Below are 15,445 nucleotides of genomic sequence, written 5' to 3' on the forward strand. Positions count from 1 at the left end.
GTGTGTATGTTGTCAATTTCCGATGAAGGTCTTGTTGGCTGAAAGCTCACTTTGTGACAGTCTTTTTGTTGTGCTTATCTTCAATTCAGCATCTTCGCTATATGGTGAGTAGCAACTGCCCTTTTTCACAATACTGTTACATTTCAGCCTGGATTTTCTATTGTTTCACTTGGTTCAAGTCTGTTTTATGAAGAAGAGCACTTTCATCTAAAAAATGAAAGGACTTTTTGATGGCAGAGAGGTGTCCAATCCAATGCATTAACAGTTTATGGTTTGAGGTAATAAATCACAGAAAGGCCATATAAAATAATGCTTCCTCCATTAAATTCAATGACAGAAATAATTCATTCTAGTAAATACTGCTCTGTAGCATTTAATAGGTCAAGAGATCTTTAACAGAGTATGCCAACACATAACATGATTCACCATTTCGTTTCCACTCTCCTAAAATCAAATGATATGCATTGCAAAACGGAAAGTTGTGACTGTTCGGTCCTTACTATATGTGGTGTAGCTCACCCATGGAATCCAAGTGTAAACATCTCAAGGAATGGTGCCTGAACTGCATTGCTGCCAGATTTAAATCAAAATTATGTAATATTTTACAGGAATTTTGCTAGTTTGAATTCACCACATGCTGAATAATTGACAGCCCATGTGTGCCAATATTTCTGGTTTTTTTTTTTTTTTTTTGGTCAATTCTATGACTTTATGATGTTTTGAACTTACTGTTTTAATAAGCAGTGAGAAATGTCACATCTGAATACTGCTCAAAATGTTACAGACAGTGTAAGTAAATGAGTGGACACTGACATTCGTAAGTCTTTTAACTGTAGCCTGATGTCATACAATCATCTTGACTGAAGTACATAGTAAACATTCCTATTGAATCTGTGTACTGTATAATCTCATGATGTGCTGCAGTCACACAAGGATAAACGTAACACACTATTTCAATGAGGAGTCTAGTAATTAACAGCAAACTGATGTAGTTTTACTCACAATTTAAGTTTGCAACAAAGTAGATTTTTATGCTGCTGTTATATTGGTAATGAAGCATACCAGATGTCACAAAAGCTGATGTGCTGTAAATATTTATGTTGCAGTGAGAAATATGAAAAGAATATAAAATATAAGAATATTTTCAACAGCAATAAGAAAAGAGTAGGTAAGATAATGGTCGAATCAGTGCTATGCTATGGATCAGAACTATGGACCTTAAATGTGGATCTCAAAAGGAAATGGATTATTTGCATAGGAGTGCCAGAATATCAAGTATCAAAAGGAAAACTAATGATGAAGTAAGATCTATAATGAAAGCAAATGATACAGTGATAGACAGAATTGAAAGAAAATCATTAAAATGGTATGGGCATATGACGAGAATGCCAGGTCATTGATGGCTAAAGAAGGTTTATGAATGGAAACCACCCGGCAGACGTAAGCGCGGAAGACCACGACGTTCTTGGACAGACCACATAAATGGAGTAATGGAACATTGCAGCATCGACAAGGAAGATGTGCTGGATAAAGAGGGGTTTGGTGGAGGATAACAGGAATACAACAAGATATTGTTATTAATTAATCTTTGTACTGATTAATCCTGTAATAATAATAATAATAATGTAAAATGCTTTTTTTCACTTGTACATTTAGTAGATAGAATAACAAACTATCATTTAAAAACAGAAACAGAAAGACTGAACTCTAACACAACCAAAAATTCACCTAGAAAATAATACAACACATCTCTAAGGTTATAAAGTTGCTGCTGTCTTACCTGGTAACCTATAACTTTGCCACGATTTGGAACACCTTCCCACCAAACTTCCACACTCTGGTCAGAAGTAGCCACGGCCTGCACACTCATTGGGGCACGCACAATGTCCCTCTCGGTGTGTACTGTCACCTTTTCACTGTACGGTCCTGGCCCCTGGCTGGTATGGGCTCTGATGTGGTAGACATAATCTGTATTTTCATCTAGATTAATGAACACAGCCTGTAAACAAAGAAGCAATGAATATTACAAACATAAATTATGATACTATCATAACATAAATGATGTTATTGAAGCCAAACTATTGAAATATCTTATATTACCATTAACTGGCATTTAAGTTCCATTTCAGAATTACTGGAAATTTTACAATTCTTTGAATCTGTTGCAAACATCTGATCCTCTTGCATAAATTCTGGCCTAAGTCTGTTTCCAGTTACTCATAGTTCTGTTCTGATTATCCGTGACACCTGTACCATAGCTGCATATTCACATGCTGAAGGGCAACTTTCTATCTCTGGAGTTCAGGCAAATTACTATCAGGTGGAGGATCCAAACAGCCCCTGGGTGTAGAAGGCTCTCAGGTCCCCTCAGTCATGCTGAAGAGCATGTTCGGTAGCTAGATACTTTTGTATAACCTATTTAATTTTATTTAAATCCATTCTAATCCCTCCAACCAATCTCTAGATCCTCAATCTATGCAATGTACTATTAATAAAAACCGCAATAAAGCAGATGGGCTTTTAAAGTGTAAAGTGTTGTTTAATCAGCCAATTTCACATAGCAAAACATAGGTGGAGAAACAGAAGGGGGCATTCTGTGGTCTACATCCATTGCATGAGCTCCTCATGTAGTTTTATCCATTCCAGGATCTCATACATGACAATAGGGCCTCTAACAACTCTAACCATGGTACACTATCCTATGAAACCCCCAAGAGTTTGGTGAGACGCCTGAACAGTAAACCTAGGCAATGATGTGCTCACAGCACTGTCTGCCCAGACTCAGTGCTCTTGAATCTCAGAGTCTGGGATCAACACAACCCATTCACATATTTGTGTGTCGAGCTTCGGCCAGTGTCACCATTTCAGTCAGCCACAATTTGTATGAACCATTATGCAATAACTCCAGTCCACAGGATAGCTGACTTTGAATCAACACACCATCTGATGTGCACCTCCCTGTGCATCTCATACAGGTGGCTGAGTAGCCCATCTACATTTGTTTCCCATAAAGTGATACATAAAGATAGTTAACTTGTGGATAGTGTGCTAAAGGGCTCTTTGTCTATTTTTGTAGAGTCGGTTTTGTAGCTAATGATACTCAACTACAAATACTCTACTAGAAATAGCATCCACACAATAAGTGTGGCTTAACCTCGGACATCTCACTGTTTTTCTTTATTTCTTGTTTAACATGCTTAAGATTATTTTTGCTTTATTTTTGGAGTGTTTTTGTAACATAGCACCTGTGTTTTGCTCTTTTTATAAGAAAATGGAGGATTTCATTACACTAGTAATGATTGTAATACAGCTTTTTATTGTTATGTAAAATGTACGACACTGAGGATTGAACTTGCACCCTGAATATTTTTATTTTAGTTTTATCTTTTATGGGAGAACAGGATTCACAGTGGTGTATGACTGTATTTAATAAAAGAAAATTTTCATAATTTGATTTATAAATTGTTTCCAGTGTTATTCTCATTATACATGGATGTTCCCCTTGAAGATTATGTGGACTTCTCTCTCAGTCTTTGACAGCATGAATGTCATACTGTTTAAGCACATCTTGGCATGTCCTTCCTCTTGTCTGCCTCAGTAGCTGAAGGTCAGTGCAGTGGATGCTAACTGAAGGGATCTAGTTTTGACCCTTGGCCAGGTCGGAGATTTTCTCCACTCAGAGACTGGGTGTTTCATTGACCTTACCTTCATATCATCATAACTGACATTCCACTATTGAGATGGCTGTACCAGCACATCATGGAAGCCAATAACTTACAAAAAGGGGTCCACCTCTTTTCATGGACAGTATTACAATCAAAAGATGGACAATATTGCGAAGCCCATTAACTTCACCAGTAGCAAACTTTTTTTTTAATAGAGAAATTTGAGGACATGGTCATGACTAATTGCTTTTATTTCATGTCAATGACCTATTTATTATCTGGCATTCCATGGTTGTGAAAAACCAAGAGAGCACTCATGACTATATCAAGTTCACAATGGAGGTAAAGTTAGATAGTGCCTTGTCCTTCATTGACATCCTTGTCCATTGAAGAACCAGTGAGTGTCCCAGCCATTATGTACATGGGAAACCTACCCTTGCCAGTATATGCATGAATTCAGCCACCACAATCTGGCATAGAAGCACAGTATTCTGAAGATTCTAGTGTATCATGCAAATAACAGGGTGTGATTCAAAGGTTTCACGACTTAACTCAGAACTAGATACTTTATTGGACATTTAAGTACAGCGGACTAAAATTCTTCAAAATATGATCCTTCAGCATCAGCACAGCACTGTCAGTGTGTCTTCCACTGTTCACAGCCCTTCTGGAAGTCTCGGGTGTCATGATGTCAAGGGCTCTCATCGAAACCTGCTGGATGGCATCGATGGAGTGGAATCACTTCCCTTTTAGGCCTGTCTTGATTCGGGGAAAGAGAAAAAAGTCACTTGGAGCCAAGTTGGGGCTGTAGGGTGGCTGCGGCAGTGTTGTTATGTTGAACTTGACCAACACTTCGGTGGCGGCATGCGACATGTGAGTGGGCGCGTAGTAAGGGGCAGAGAATCCAATTGCCCTTGATCGCCGGGCGGACGCGGCAAACTTGATCCCTCAAGCAGCAGAACACTCCAGCATAAAAGTCACCTGTGACAGTCTGTCCACAAGCAACAAACTCCTTGTGAATCACTCCTTTACCATAAAAAAACAAACAATCAGCATGCACTTCACACACAACTTGCTCATGCGAGCTTTCTTGGGCTTAGGTGAGGAAGCAGTGTGCCATTCTGAGCTTTGACACTTCAACTCAGGATCATACATGTAGACCCAGGTCTCATCACCAGTAACCACTTTCTCCAGAAGGTTTGGATTAACATTCAACTGTTGGAGCATTTCCTGGCAAACAGTAATGTGCCGTTTCTTCTGATCCACCAACAAAACTTTTGACATCAGTTTGGTACACACTTTTCGCATCATCAAATTCTCCATCACAATCCTCCACACCATACTCTGACTGAGTCCCAGTTCATCGGCAATTAATCTAGAACTAAGACGACGGTCATTGTTTAAAAGTTCCCGCACTCTCTCCACATTTTGATCCGTTCAGCTTGATGATGGCCTCCCAGAGCGTTTGTCGTCTTCAACATTCCTGTGGCCATCTTTGAAATGTTTGTACCACATGAAAACCATTGCACAGGACATGTCTTCTTCCTTAAAGGCCGCTTGAATCGTACCGAGAGTCTCCGTGGCAGTTTTGTTCAGTAGCACTCAAAACTTAATCGCATAACGCTGCTCCAAGAGCTGCTCCATTTTCACCTCTCCCACTTTTTCGACCAAGGTCAATGACACACACTCACACTGCAAGTGATGCGCACTCTCCAGGGTTCCGGAGGCAACTGCCACAGCATCAGTTCGTTCCCCGAGACCCCCACTACTTCCCCCACCCAGCGGAACCGGCTCCCCTACTCAGAAATGAATCAGTCTTGAAACTTCTGAATCACACCTTGTATTGTGTAAGATGCTGAAAATATGACATAAGAACTGAAATATCTAAAAAAAAGTCCTCTGTGAAAATGGCTACAATCACCACCAGGTCCGAAAGCCTATTTCGTGAGCAGCGTGCAAACAAAAGATTTTCACAGCAATGCATTTGGTTTCCTGAGATTTTATCATTCAGTGAAGGGGAAGATTAGACAGCTCCTAAATATACACAACCTCAAAACAGTCTTTAGGCTCCCAATAAGACAATACATGAGCCCTGTGAGGGATAGTATAGCAATCAGACTGCTTGGCGTATATAATATACTATATGATTGTGGCTGCTACAACTTCGGATAAACAGTTCACACTGCAGCACAGTGCCACATAGAACATGCAAGGTGTTCTGCCCATCCTTGACAGAATGTGCTTCAAAAACTAGTCATCTGAGTCATTACTACAATGAACCATTCCTGGTACAGTGTGCAAGAAGCTGTTGAAATTAAAACTTCAGAAAACACCCTCAATAAGGACAGCACACTGCAACTTAGTACAGTGTATAATGCAGCTGGCAGGAGGCTGAAGTGGGCACAATGGACACTGGAGGTGCAGGGGTGGGCAACAATACAGAAACACCAAAAACACAAGACATTACTGCATCTAATATGGCATATGAAAAGCATTTCAGAAGCAGAGAAATTTGTTAACATCGAGTATTGATTTAAGTGTCAGGAAGTCGTTTCTGAAAGTATTTGTATGGAGTGTAGCCATGTATGGAAGTGAAACATAGGTGATAAATAGACAAGAAGAGAATAAAAGCTTTCGAAATGTGGTGCCAGAGAAGAATGCTGAAGATTAGATGGGTAGATCACATAACTAATGAGGAGGTATTGAATAGAATTGGGGAGGAGTTCATAGCACAACTTGACTAGAAGAAGGGATCGGTTGGTAGGACATGGTCTGAGGCATCAAGGGATCACCAATTTAGTACTGGAGGGCAGTGTGGAGGGTAAAAATCGTAGTGGGAGACCAAGAGATGAATACACTAAGCAGATTCAGAAGGATGTAGGCTGCAGTAGGTACTGGAGATGAAGAGGCTTGCACGGGATAGAGTAGCAGGGAGAGCTGCATCAAACCAGTCTCAGGACTGAAGACCACAACAACAACAACGTGCTATATGAAACCCGTTTCCATTCAAAACAGTTTCCTATTTCCAGAATGAGATTTTCACTCTGCAGCGGAGAGTGCGCTGATGTGAAACTTCCTGGCAGATTAAAACTGTGAGCCGGACCGAGACTCAAACTCGGGACCTTTGCCTTTCATGGGCAAGTGCTCTACCAACTGAGCTACCATAGCATGACTCACGCCCCATCCCCACAGCTTTGCTTCTGCCAATACCTCATCTCCTACCTTCCAAACTTTACAGAAGCTCTCCTGCGAACCTAGCAGAACTAGCACTCCTGAAAGAAAGGATATTGCGGAGACATGGCTTAGCCACAGTCTGGGGGATGTTTCCAGAATGAGATTTTCACTCTGCAGCAGAGTGTGCGCTGATGTGAAACTTCCTGGCAGATTAAAACTGTGAGCCGGACCGAGACTCGAACTCGAGACCTTTGCCTTTCGCGGGCAAGTGCTCTACCAACTGAGCTACCCTAGCACGACTCACGCCCCGTCCCCACAGCTTTACTTCTGCCAAACTTCTGTAAAGTTTGGAAAGTAGGAGACGAGGTACTGGCTGAAGTAAAGCTGTGAGGACGGGGCGTGAGTCGTGCTAGGGTAGCTCAGTTGGTAGAGCACTTGCCCGCGAAAGGCAAAGGTCCCGAGTTCGAGTCTTGGTCCGGCTCACAGTTTTAATCTGCCAGGAAGTTTCAGTTTTCTATTGTCTCAGAATAGATAAATATAGATCCTGCATGGTTTTCAAGGCAGTCCTATACCATTCTTCCTGCAAAATAGTGGTAAGTTCAGGTAATGATGATGGAGGTGGATAGCAATCATGCATCCTTTTCTCCAAAGTAAAGCACAAGGGTTAAATAATATTGGGAACCACTGACTGTGATGGACAGAGGAGATGCAGTAATTCATACCTGTGCTCACAAAACCAGTCCAGGACAATGTGAGCTGTATGAACAGGGCCCTGTCATCTTGAATCACAACATCACCACTGGGGAAGGAACATTGTATCATGGGATGGATCTGACCATCCAAAATGGTCACATACTCCTTGGCAGTAATTTGACCCTGCAGAGTAAATATGGGGTCTATTAAATAGCACAATGCAGCTGCCCAACTCATCACCGAACACCCGCAATGTTTCACTGTCGGGATGTAAACTCAGCCAGGAGTTGGAAACAGTGTGAAACAACACTGATCTGAAGAAAATGGATTTCTTCCATTGTTTCATAGTCCAGTTTTTATGACTCTGGCTTTGAAATTCCAGCTCGCTCTGCAATTCCTTGCTTATGGAGCTTCCTTGATGTTGCTGACATAGTTCACATGTGCAATATTCAGTTCTGCAGTGACTTTTCGAGCTGCTGTCCTCTTTATTTTTCATCACAATCCCCTTCAATTACCGTCGGTCATGATCACCCTATACAAACTTTTTATTTGTGTAGTGACTTAGCTGATGATGTTTTTATGCTTTTCTTGTGCGTGCTATAAATCTTTGATACAATGCCTATTGAAACATCAAACACTTTGGCTACCTTGGTTACAGCAACCACCATACAAGCCCCAACAATTTGTCCACTTTGAATTCATGTAGCTTTGACATAATGCATTCACAACTACACAAAGCACTGTTCTGACCACAACTGACGCTTGCCATGTAGTGCGTATGTTACACAGGTGCCATCTGTGATCAAATACAACAGCAAAACCTGCAGACTTGGCTAACATTTGCACTTATGTTCAAGCATGCAACTTCTCTTGTTGTTTTCACATTTCTGTCCAACTCCTATAATGAGTGCCAGTGAAATTACAGCCAGCAGCACAGCCACTGATGGGTTGGCAGTCAGTTACCGCTTGACAAAGGCCAAAAGAGTACTCAGCTGAATGCTTGTGGGAGTTTAACCACTTGATGCAGTTGGAAACCCAATAATATTTTATTATTCATACTACCCCAAACCATACATTCAAAAATAAGGTGATCTATTTATAATAATCATTTGCACATATAAATCACTGAATTTAACTTAAAAATAAAGCCATCATAATTTTGAGGATTGCTGTGAACATCACAGTGTTTTACTACCAGCATCACTATTGGAGATGGAATGGCGTTACCTTCGTAGAACCTGATAGCTGAGTCTAAAAACAAGTTGTCAGCGGTCATTGTACTTCGCACTTCAACCCTGATTTGCATGTCAGTACAGGACATTATCCATAACTGGACTCTATAAGTCCTCAATCATTACCATCTACCACAAAATAATTGTTAAAATGTGTCAATGAAATACACAAACTGTTGATGTTCTACAGTATTGTATTGTACAACATCCACAGTTTTTATAACTCCAGTGTGCTGGGCAATGTGGGTCAGCAACTCATTTTGGATTGTGATGCAAAAGAGACAGCCAGGGCTGCAACTAAAATGGATGTTTATTTAATCGGTGACCAGTTTCAGACTATGCCCATTCTCAAACCAACCAATGTTTGCCAAGTACAACATCCATCCAAAATAGTGGTAAATAAAGTAATATGTATGGTGCCAACTAATATTCGTTAATGAAACTGACTAAATAAACATCCATGTTAGTTGTAGCTCTAACTGGCTGTTCTGGACCACAGACCACAGTTTAGGTTTCCCTCTGATAAATATTAAATTATTCTGTCAAGCAGCAGCAGAAGAATCCATAACATAAATTATTAAGATCTCCATAAACAATGATTCTTCACAGAAGTTTCCATATCCTTATTACAACCCACTTTAACTGATTCTTACTGGTGTTGGAAACAACATTTTCCAACAAATAGGGCCTGGGACTGAACTATAATTTTTATATATATACCAACTCTTAGTGTTATTTTGTTGGTTTCACAATAATATTATACTAGCTTGTAATCAAAAACATGTAACTTTCAACATCTGTAATTCCTAAGAGATGTTCTGTTAAGTACACTGAGTATGCTGGAATTTCATTCACTCTTTCGTTCTGTTAGTTATATGCAAGAAGTTTATCCTTCTCCAAGTAAAGCTTGTTGTTTTGATAGAGAATATTAAATTAGTGTTCTTTCACACCCATGCTAATATCTATTTCAACCACAAGTCTATTTACTACACTGCACTTCCTGTCAGAAGAATTTCCCCAGGAACATGCTTATTGCAAATCATTTTGACTGTAAAATTCACATGAATGCTTCTCATAATGTTTATTCAATAAATACTTCATACCTACATGTATAATCATCTTGGCATAAATACAATGTGTTAGTTAACTGTCTAAAACATTTATTGGCAAAATCAGTAAGAACACACAAAGCAGCAGTGGTTAAATTCAAGCATTTAAAATGATTAAACATTTTTCCAATTCAACTTCTGATCAACATTGATCTACAAAAAGATTATCTACTGTTTTTATCATGAATTTTCCATCATTTTAATTCAGTAAATGGTATATTTTATAGAGATGCCATGCTGGAATAAAAGTTATTACTGACTTGGACTCTTAGTTTGGCAGATATGCTCAAGCATTCTTGAGTAATTTATTACTTTTAAAGCTTTAGAGAGAGATGCTAATATAGAAACTGATAATTATAAATTTCTCTTTTCATACCTTTCGTGCAAAGGGTTCTAACAACATCACATTTTAGACTGTTTAGAAAGAGAAACTAATAAAAGATCTTGGTACTCACCTTTGTCGTATTTGTACTACGATCAATCACTGTAGAATAATCTACTTTCTTATGGAACTGAACATCATAACGGACTATCTGTCCATTGCGGTGCTCCCGAAGTGGAGGTCCCCAAGTGACACAGAGAACATCTGGCGTTTGGAAATGATGCGAGATGTTACTCGGGGGCCCACTTGGAGGTCCCTCTGGTGTCAGCATGTATTTAATGGTTTCTTGACCAAAACCAATTTTGTTCTGACCAGCTACGCGGAACTCGTACTCCACACCTTTTTCTGTTAGAGGTAAATAAATATTTTATACAACATTATCATGATTTTGTTGCTCCTAGTACACACCACATAAAATAAATGTTTGCAGCTGTGTGTATTGTGTTACAAAGTGATTCTGGATTATGTAAACTAGCATAGACAAATGACATCAATTTGTCATATGTAATAAAAGCACAGACATAATTCTCAACTAATAGGTGGAAAACTTGACAGGAACAGAAAACACTTGAGGACAGGTACCGATTCTCAATATTTTTTATTATATATACTTAACCACAAGAGTGAAAGGAAGGAATATTACAGTTTAACCCTAGAACAGTATTGGGGGGGTGGGGGGGGGGGGGGTTGTTACATTGTTACTAAACCATTGTAAATTTTTCTACTTAATATGTTATTCAAAGGATGACATAACTTATGTTTATTCATTAGTTAATTAAAATTATAAGGTCTCCAGCCATACGGCACATACAGACTAATTACAAATTGTTCTGTTTTATACCCTATGCTGATGATACGAGATTGGCAGGAACCGCTAATGGGTACCAACTGCAATCATAAATTTTATGAGGTTTTAGTAATCTGGGGTTAATATTCTATTGACAATTAAGTCATTAGAATCAAACCACAAGCCAAAAATCAACAAGGAAAGTCAGAAACTTAGTCCCCCCCCCCCCCCCCCAAAGGAACTGTCCCAATATTTGCCTTAACTGAATTGGGGAACCAATAAAATCGAAATACCAACAGCTGGAGAAAGATTTGAACTTCACAAAAATTGACTTGTCCAAATTATATGCTCCTCTGCTTCTAGTATTTGGCAAAAACCTTGTTTCAGTATTTGAACTGTTAACTTGTTTCAATATTTTGAACTGTTCACAGACTACAAGCAATGTTATGACTTGTGTGGCTCAGCCTTTATAATGGACATAGACACAATAAAAGTGCAAAAAAGGATGGGAATCACAGAGGTGTGCAATGTGATAAAAAAGGTAAGTGATTTGCTATAGGAAACTGTTATCTTTTTTTATCTTGTTTTACAAGAGTATCTTAAGGCAGACTTTGTTCGACTGAAAGTAAAGCCTTTAATCCCAAATCCAATGAGGTGCTTTAAATGCCAAAGACTTGGCCACACTACCTTAAGAAGAACAGGCAGTGCAGCATACAGGAGGTGAACCAAAGAAAACATGCTAGTTGCCACCATGGTGCATTAACTGAACCAGTTAAACATCCAGGCTGGAGCTGGTAATGCTGTAAGTTCAATGAAGAGGAGAAAACTGAAGAAATTAAATTCACAAAACGCATACCTCTAATATACCTTCCTAAGAATATATAATTACAAAATATTGAGAACCAGTATCTGTCATCTGCATCTGCCCTCATTAGCCAGTTATGAGGCCAAGTACTTCAACCTAAAATAGGACACACAATTCTGGCACCAACACATGTACATGTAACTGCACATACACGGCAACATTTGTTTAAAACATCCACAGTCAATTCTAAATTGATGCAGGCAATAAAGAAACTCATCAATCATTAAACATTGTTAGTGACTCCCAGTGATGGCTCTATTGCTGCCCCAAAAACACACACACACACACACACAGATATATGTATATATATATATATATATATATATATATATATATATATATATATATAAAAAACGAGAAAGTGTTGGTTGTTGATAGACACAATGTTTGTGTGTTTTTTAGTGTGTGTGTGTTTTTTATTGTGTCTATCAACAACCAACACTTTCCGTTTGGTAAGTTACAGCATCTTTGTTGTTTTGTTATAGATATTTTTCCCACGTGGAATGTTTCCCTATATATATATATATATATATATATATATATATATATATATATATATATATATATATATATATATATATAATAGAGGGAAACATTCCACGTAGGAAAAATATATCTAAAAACAAAGATGATGTGACTTACCAAATGAAAGTGCTGGCAGGTCGACAGACACACAAACAAACACAAACATACACACAAAATTCAAGCTTTCGCAACAAACTGTTGCCTCATCAGGAAAGAGGGAAGGAGAGGGAAAGACGAAAGGATGTGGGGTTTAAGGGAGAGGGTAAGGAGTCATTCCAATCCCGGGAGCGGAAAGACTTACCTTAGGGGGAAAAAAGGACGGGTATACACTCGCACACCCACACATATCCATCCACAGTCTCACTTTGTATTCACCTTCCCCTTTTTACCGTAATACAATTTTATCCCGCCTATATATACTCAATAATACGTAACCGACTTCCAAACCATAACCAAAAAAATTTTTATTTTCCGCTTTCAACACTACCGCTGCTATAAAATCCACCATTTCTAGTTCAATAACAGCTGCTTTCACGTATTAAACAACCATTTCGGCTAGTTCTAATAACTTTCACTTTATTTCCACTTCCGTTTTTCGCACATCACTGATCATTTTTAGGCACTCCCCACAGGTTTTAACGTCATTATTTCTTCGTCAGACAATTGTTAGCCCCATTTTCATAATCTTTCACCACAACACCACTCCTTTTAATAGATTTACACGTTTTTTCGAAATTTTCCCGAATTTCTCCATCCTTTAACGTGTTTTAGCGGCAACACAACCACCTAACCTTCATGCACATCGCTGTCTACCAACCCAAGTTCACCACAGGATCAACTTAACCAACACTTTTTCGCCTTTTTTCATATCAGATCTCCAGTTACTTTCTAATTCACCCTTATCTCTCCCCATATATTTTTATCTTTCATTTTCATTTCAACCTCATGTTACACTTTCCACCTTCTAATACCATGTCACCCTCACAACACCCCCACAACGACCCCATTAAGTTTTATTTACATTCCTCCCGCAAACATGCCTTCACCCTTGCCAGATTACGCTCGCATATTTTATTTTCTCAGGCTTGTCTGACATTTGGCATAACCCTCAAAGGCCTCACACTTATAGTTCCCATCTCTGGCTGCAACCCTTCTTTCCATCAGTCCCTACACCAGTTCCAAACTGAACAATCCATTGCCCTCACCCACCTAATCCTTGACCTACACATCAACTCAGCCAATGAACACACCTGTCAACTCCTATCCTTAATAAAAGTCCTCAATCTTTCCTCTCCCACATCCACACCGGCTATTCAGAGCATCCTCCTACAGGCCAACCGCAAATTAGAACAGCATGCCACCCTTCACCTCAAAAAACTATCCAATCTCCTGGTCTCCCACCTCCGGAAAGGCAACTCACTCACCCTTCACAACCTTTCCAGCAAACCTCAACCACCTCTCATTGCACACAAACCCAGTCTCTCCCATCTACTCAGTCTCCCACTTCCAGCTCCACTCCCTCCAAAACCTCAAAATTCCAATCAACACAATCTGGCACCACAACACCCTAATTCAGTAGTTAACCTTTCCTCCAAACCTCTCTCCCAATCCAAAACCTCTGTCCTATCCAAAGGCCTCACCTTCAGCCCCACTCCCAGTTTCAACCAAACAGCCCTCGTCAAAGATTTACTGTCCTACACTCGTACTCTCTGCTGGAAGTATCACTTTGCCACAAAGAAAAATGATCCTAATCCTACCCCTAATGATCCAACTCCCCAAGACACTATCCAAATTGAACCCTGCCTGGAACAGTTCCGTCCTCCATCACAGCGGGACCCACCTCCTCTTCCTCAAAATCACCCTCTCCAAACCTTCCAGGAATTTCTGACTTCCAGCCTTGCCTCTCAATCCTTCTTAAAAAACCTTAATCCTACTCCCAACATCACCACTGCTGAAGCCCAGGCTATCCGTGATCTGAAGGCTGACCGGTCCATCGTCATTCTTCCGGCAGAGAAGGGAGTATGTGACTGAGGGACTGCATCAGCTTTCAGACAACACCACATACAAAGTTTGCCAAGGTAATCCCATTCCTGATGTCCAGGCGGAGCTTCAAGGAATCCTCAGAACCTTAGGCCCCCTACAAAACCTTTCACCTGATTCCATCACCCTCCTGACCCCACCGACACCCCGCACCCCTACCTTCTACCTTCTTCCTAAAATTCACAAACCCAATCATCCCGGCCGCCCCATTGTAGCTGGTTACCAAGCCCCCACAGAACATATCTCTGCCTACATAGATCAACACCTTCAACCCATTACGTGCAGTCTCCCATCCTTCATCAAAGACACCAACCACTTTCTCGAACGCCTGGAATCCTTACCCAATCCGTTACCCCCAGAAACCATCCTTGTAACCATTGATGCCACTTCCTTATACACAAATATCCTGCACGTCCAGGGCCTCGCTGCGATGGAGCACTTCCTTTCACGCCGATCACCTGCCACCCTACCTAAAACCTCTTTCCTCATTACCTTAGCCAGCTTCATCCTGACCCACAACTTCTTCACTTTTGAAGGCCAGGCATACCAACAATTAAAGGGAACAGCGATGGGTACCAGGATGGCCCCTTCGTACGCCAACCTATTCATGGGTCGCTTAGAGGAAGCCTTCTTGGTTACCCAGGCCTGCCAACCCAAAGTTTGGTACAGATTTATTGATGACATTTTCATGATCTGGACTCACAGTGAAGAAGAACTCCAGAATTTCCTCTCCAACCTCAACTCCTTTGGTTCCATCAGATTCACCTGGTCCTACTCCAAATCCCATGCCACTTTCCTTGATGTTGACCGCCACCTGTCCTGGCCAGCTTCACATGTCCGTCCACATCAAACCCACCAACAAGCAACAGTACCTCCATTACGACAGCTGCCACCCATTCCACATCAAACAGTCCCTTCCCTACAGCCTAGGTCTTCGTGGAAAACGAATCTGCTCCAGTCCGGAATCCCTGAA

The 15,445-nt window shown here is 40.3% G+C and overlaps 1 protein-coding gene across 1 annotated transcript in view; it reads right to left on the reverse strand.

The window, feature by feature from the left end:
• Nucleotides 1–15,445, reverse strand: part of LOC126473517 (tyrosine-protein phosphatase Lar) — a 591,250-nt gene that overhangs the window by 35,774 nt on the left and 540,031 nt on the right. The window contains exons 16-17 of the mRNA XM_050100619.1: nt 10,329–10,600; nt 1,781–1,999 (exon numbers count right to left, since the gene is read on the reverse strand). Of these exons, the coding sequence (XP_049956576.1) occupies nt 1,781–1,999; nt 10,329–10,600 (491 nt within the window). The remainder of the gene's footprint in view (nt 1–1,780; nt 2,000–10,328; nt 10,601–15,445) is intronic.

Source organism: Schistocerca serialis, chromosome 4 (assembly GCF_023864345.2).
Source record: "Schistocerca serialis cubense isolate TAMUIC-IGC-003099 chromosome 4, iqSchSeri2.2, whole genome shotgun sequence".
Lineage (NCBI taxonomy): Eukaryota > Metazoa > Arthropoda > Insecta > Orthoptera > Acrididae > Schistocerca > Schistocerca serialis.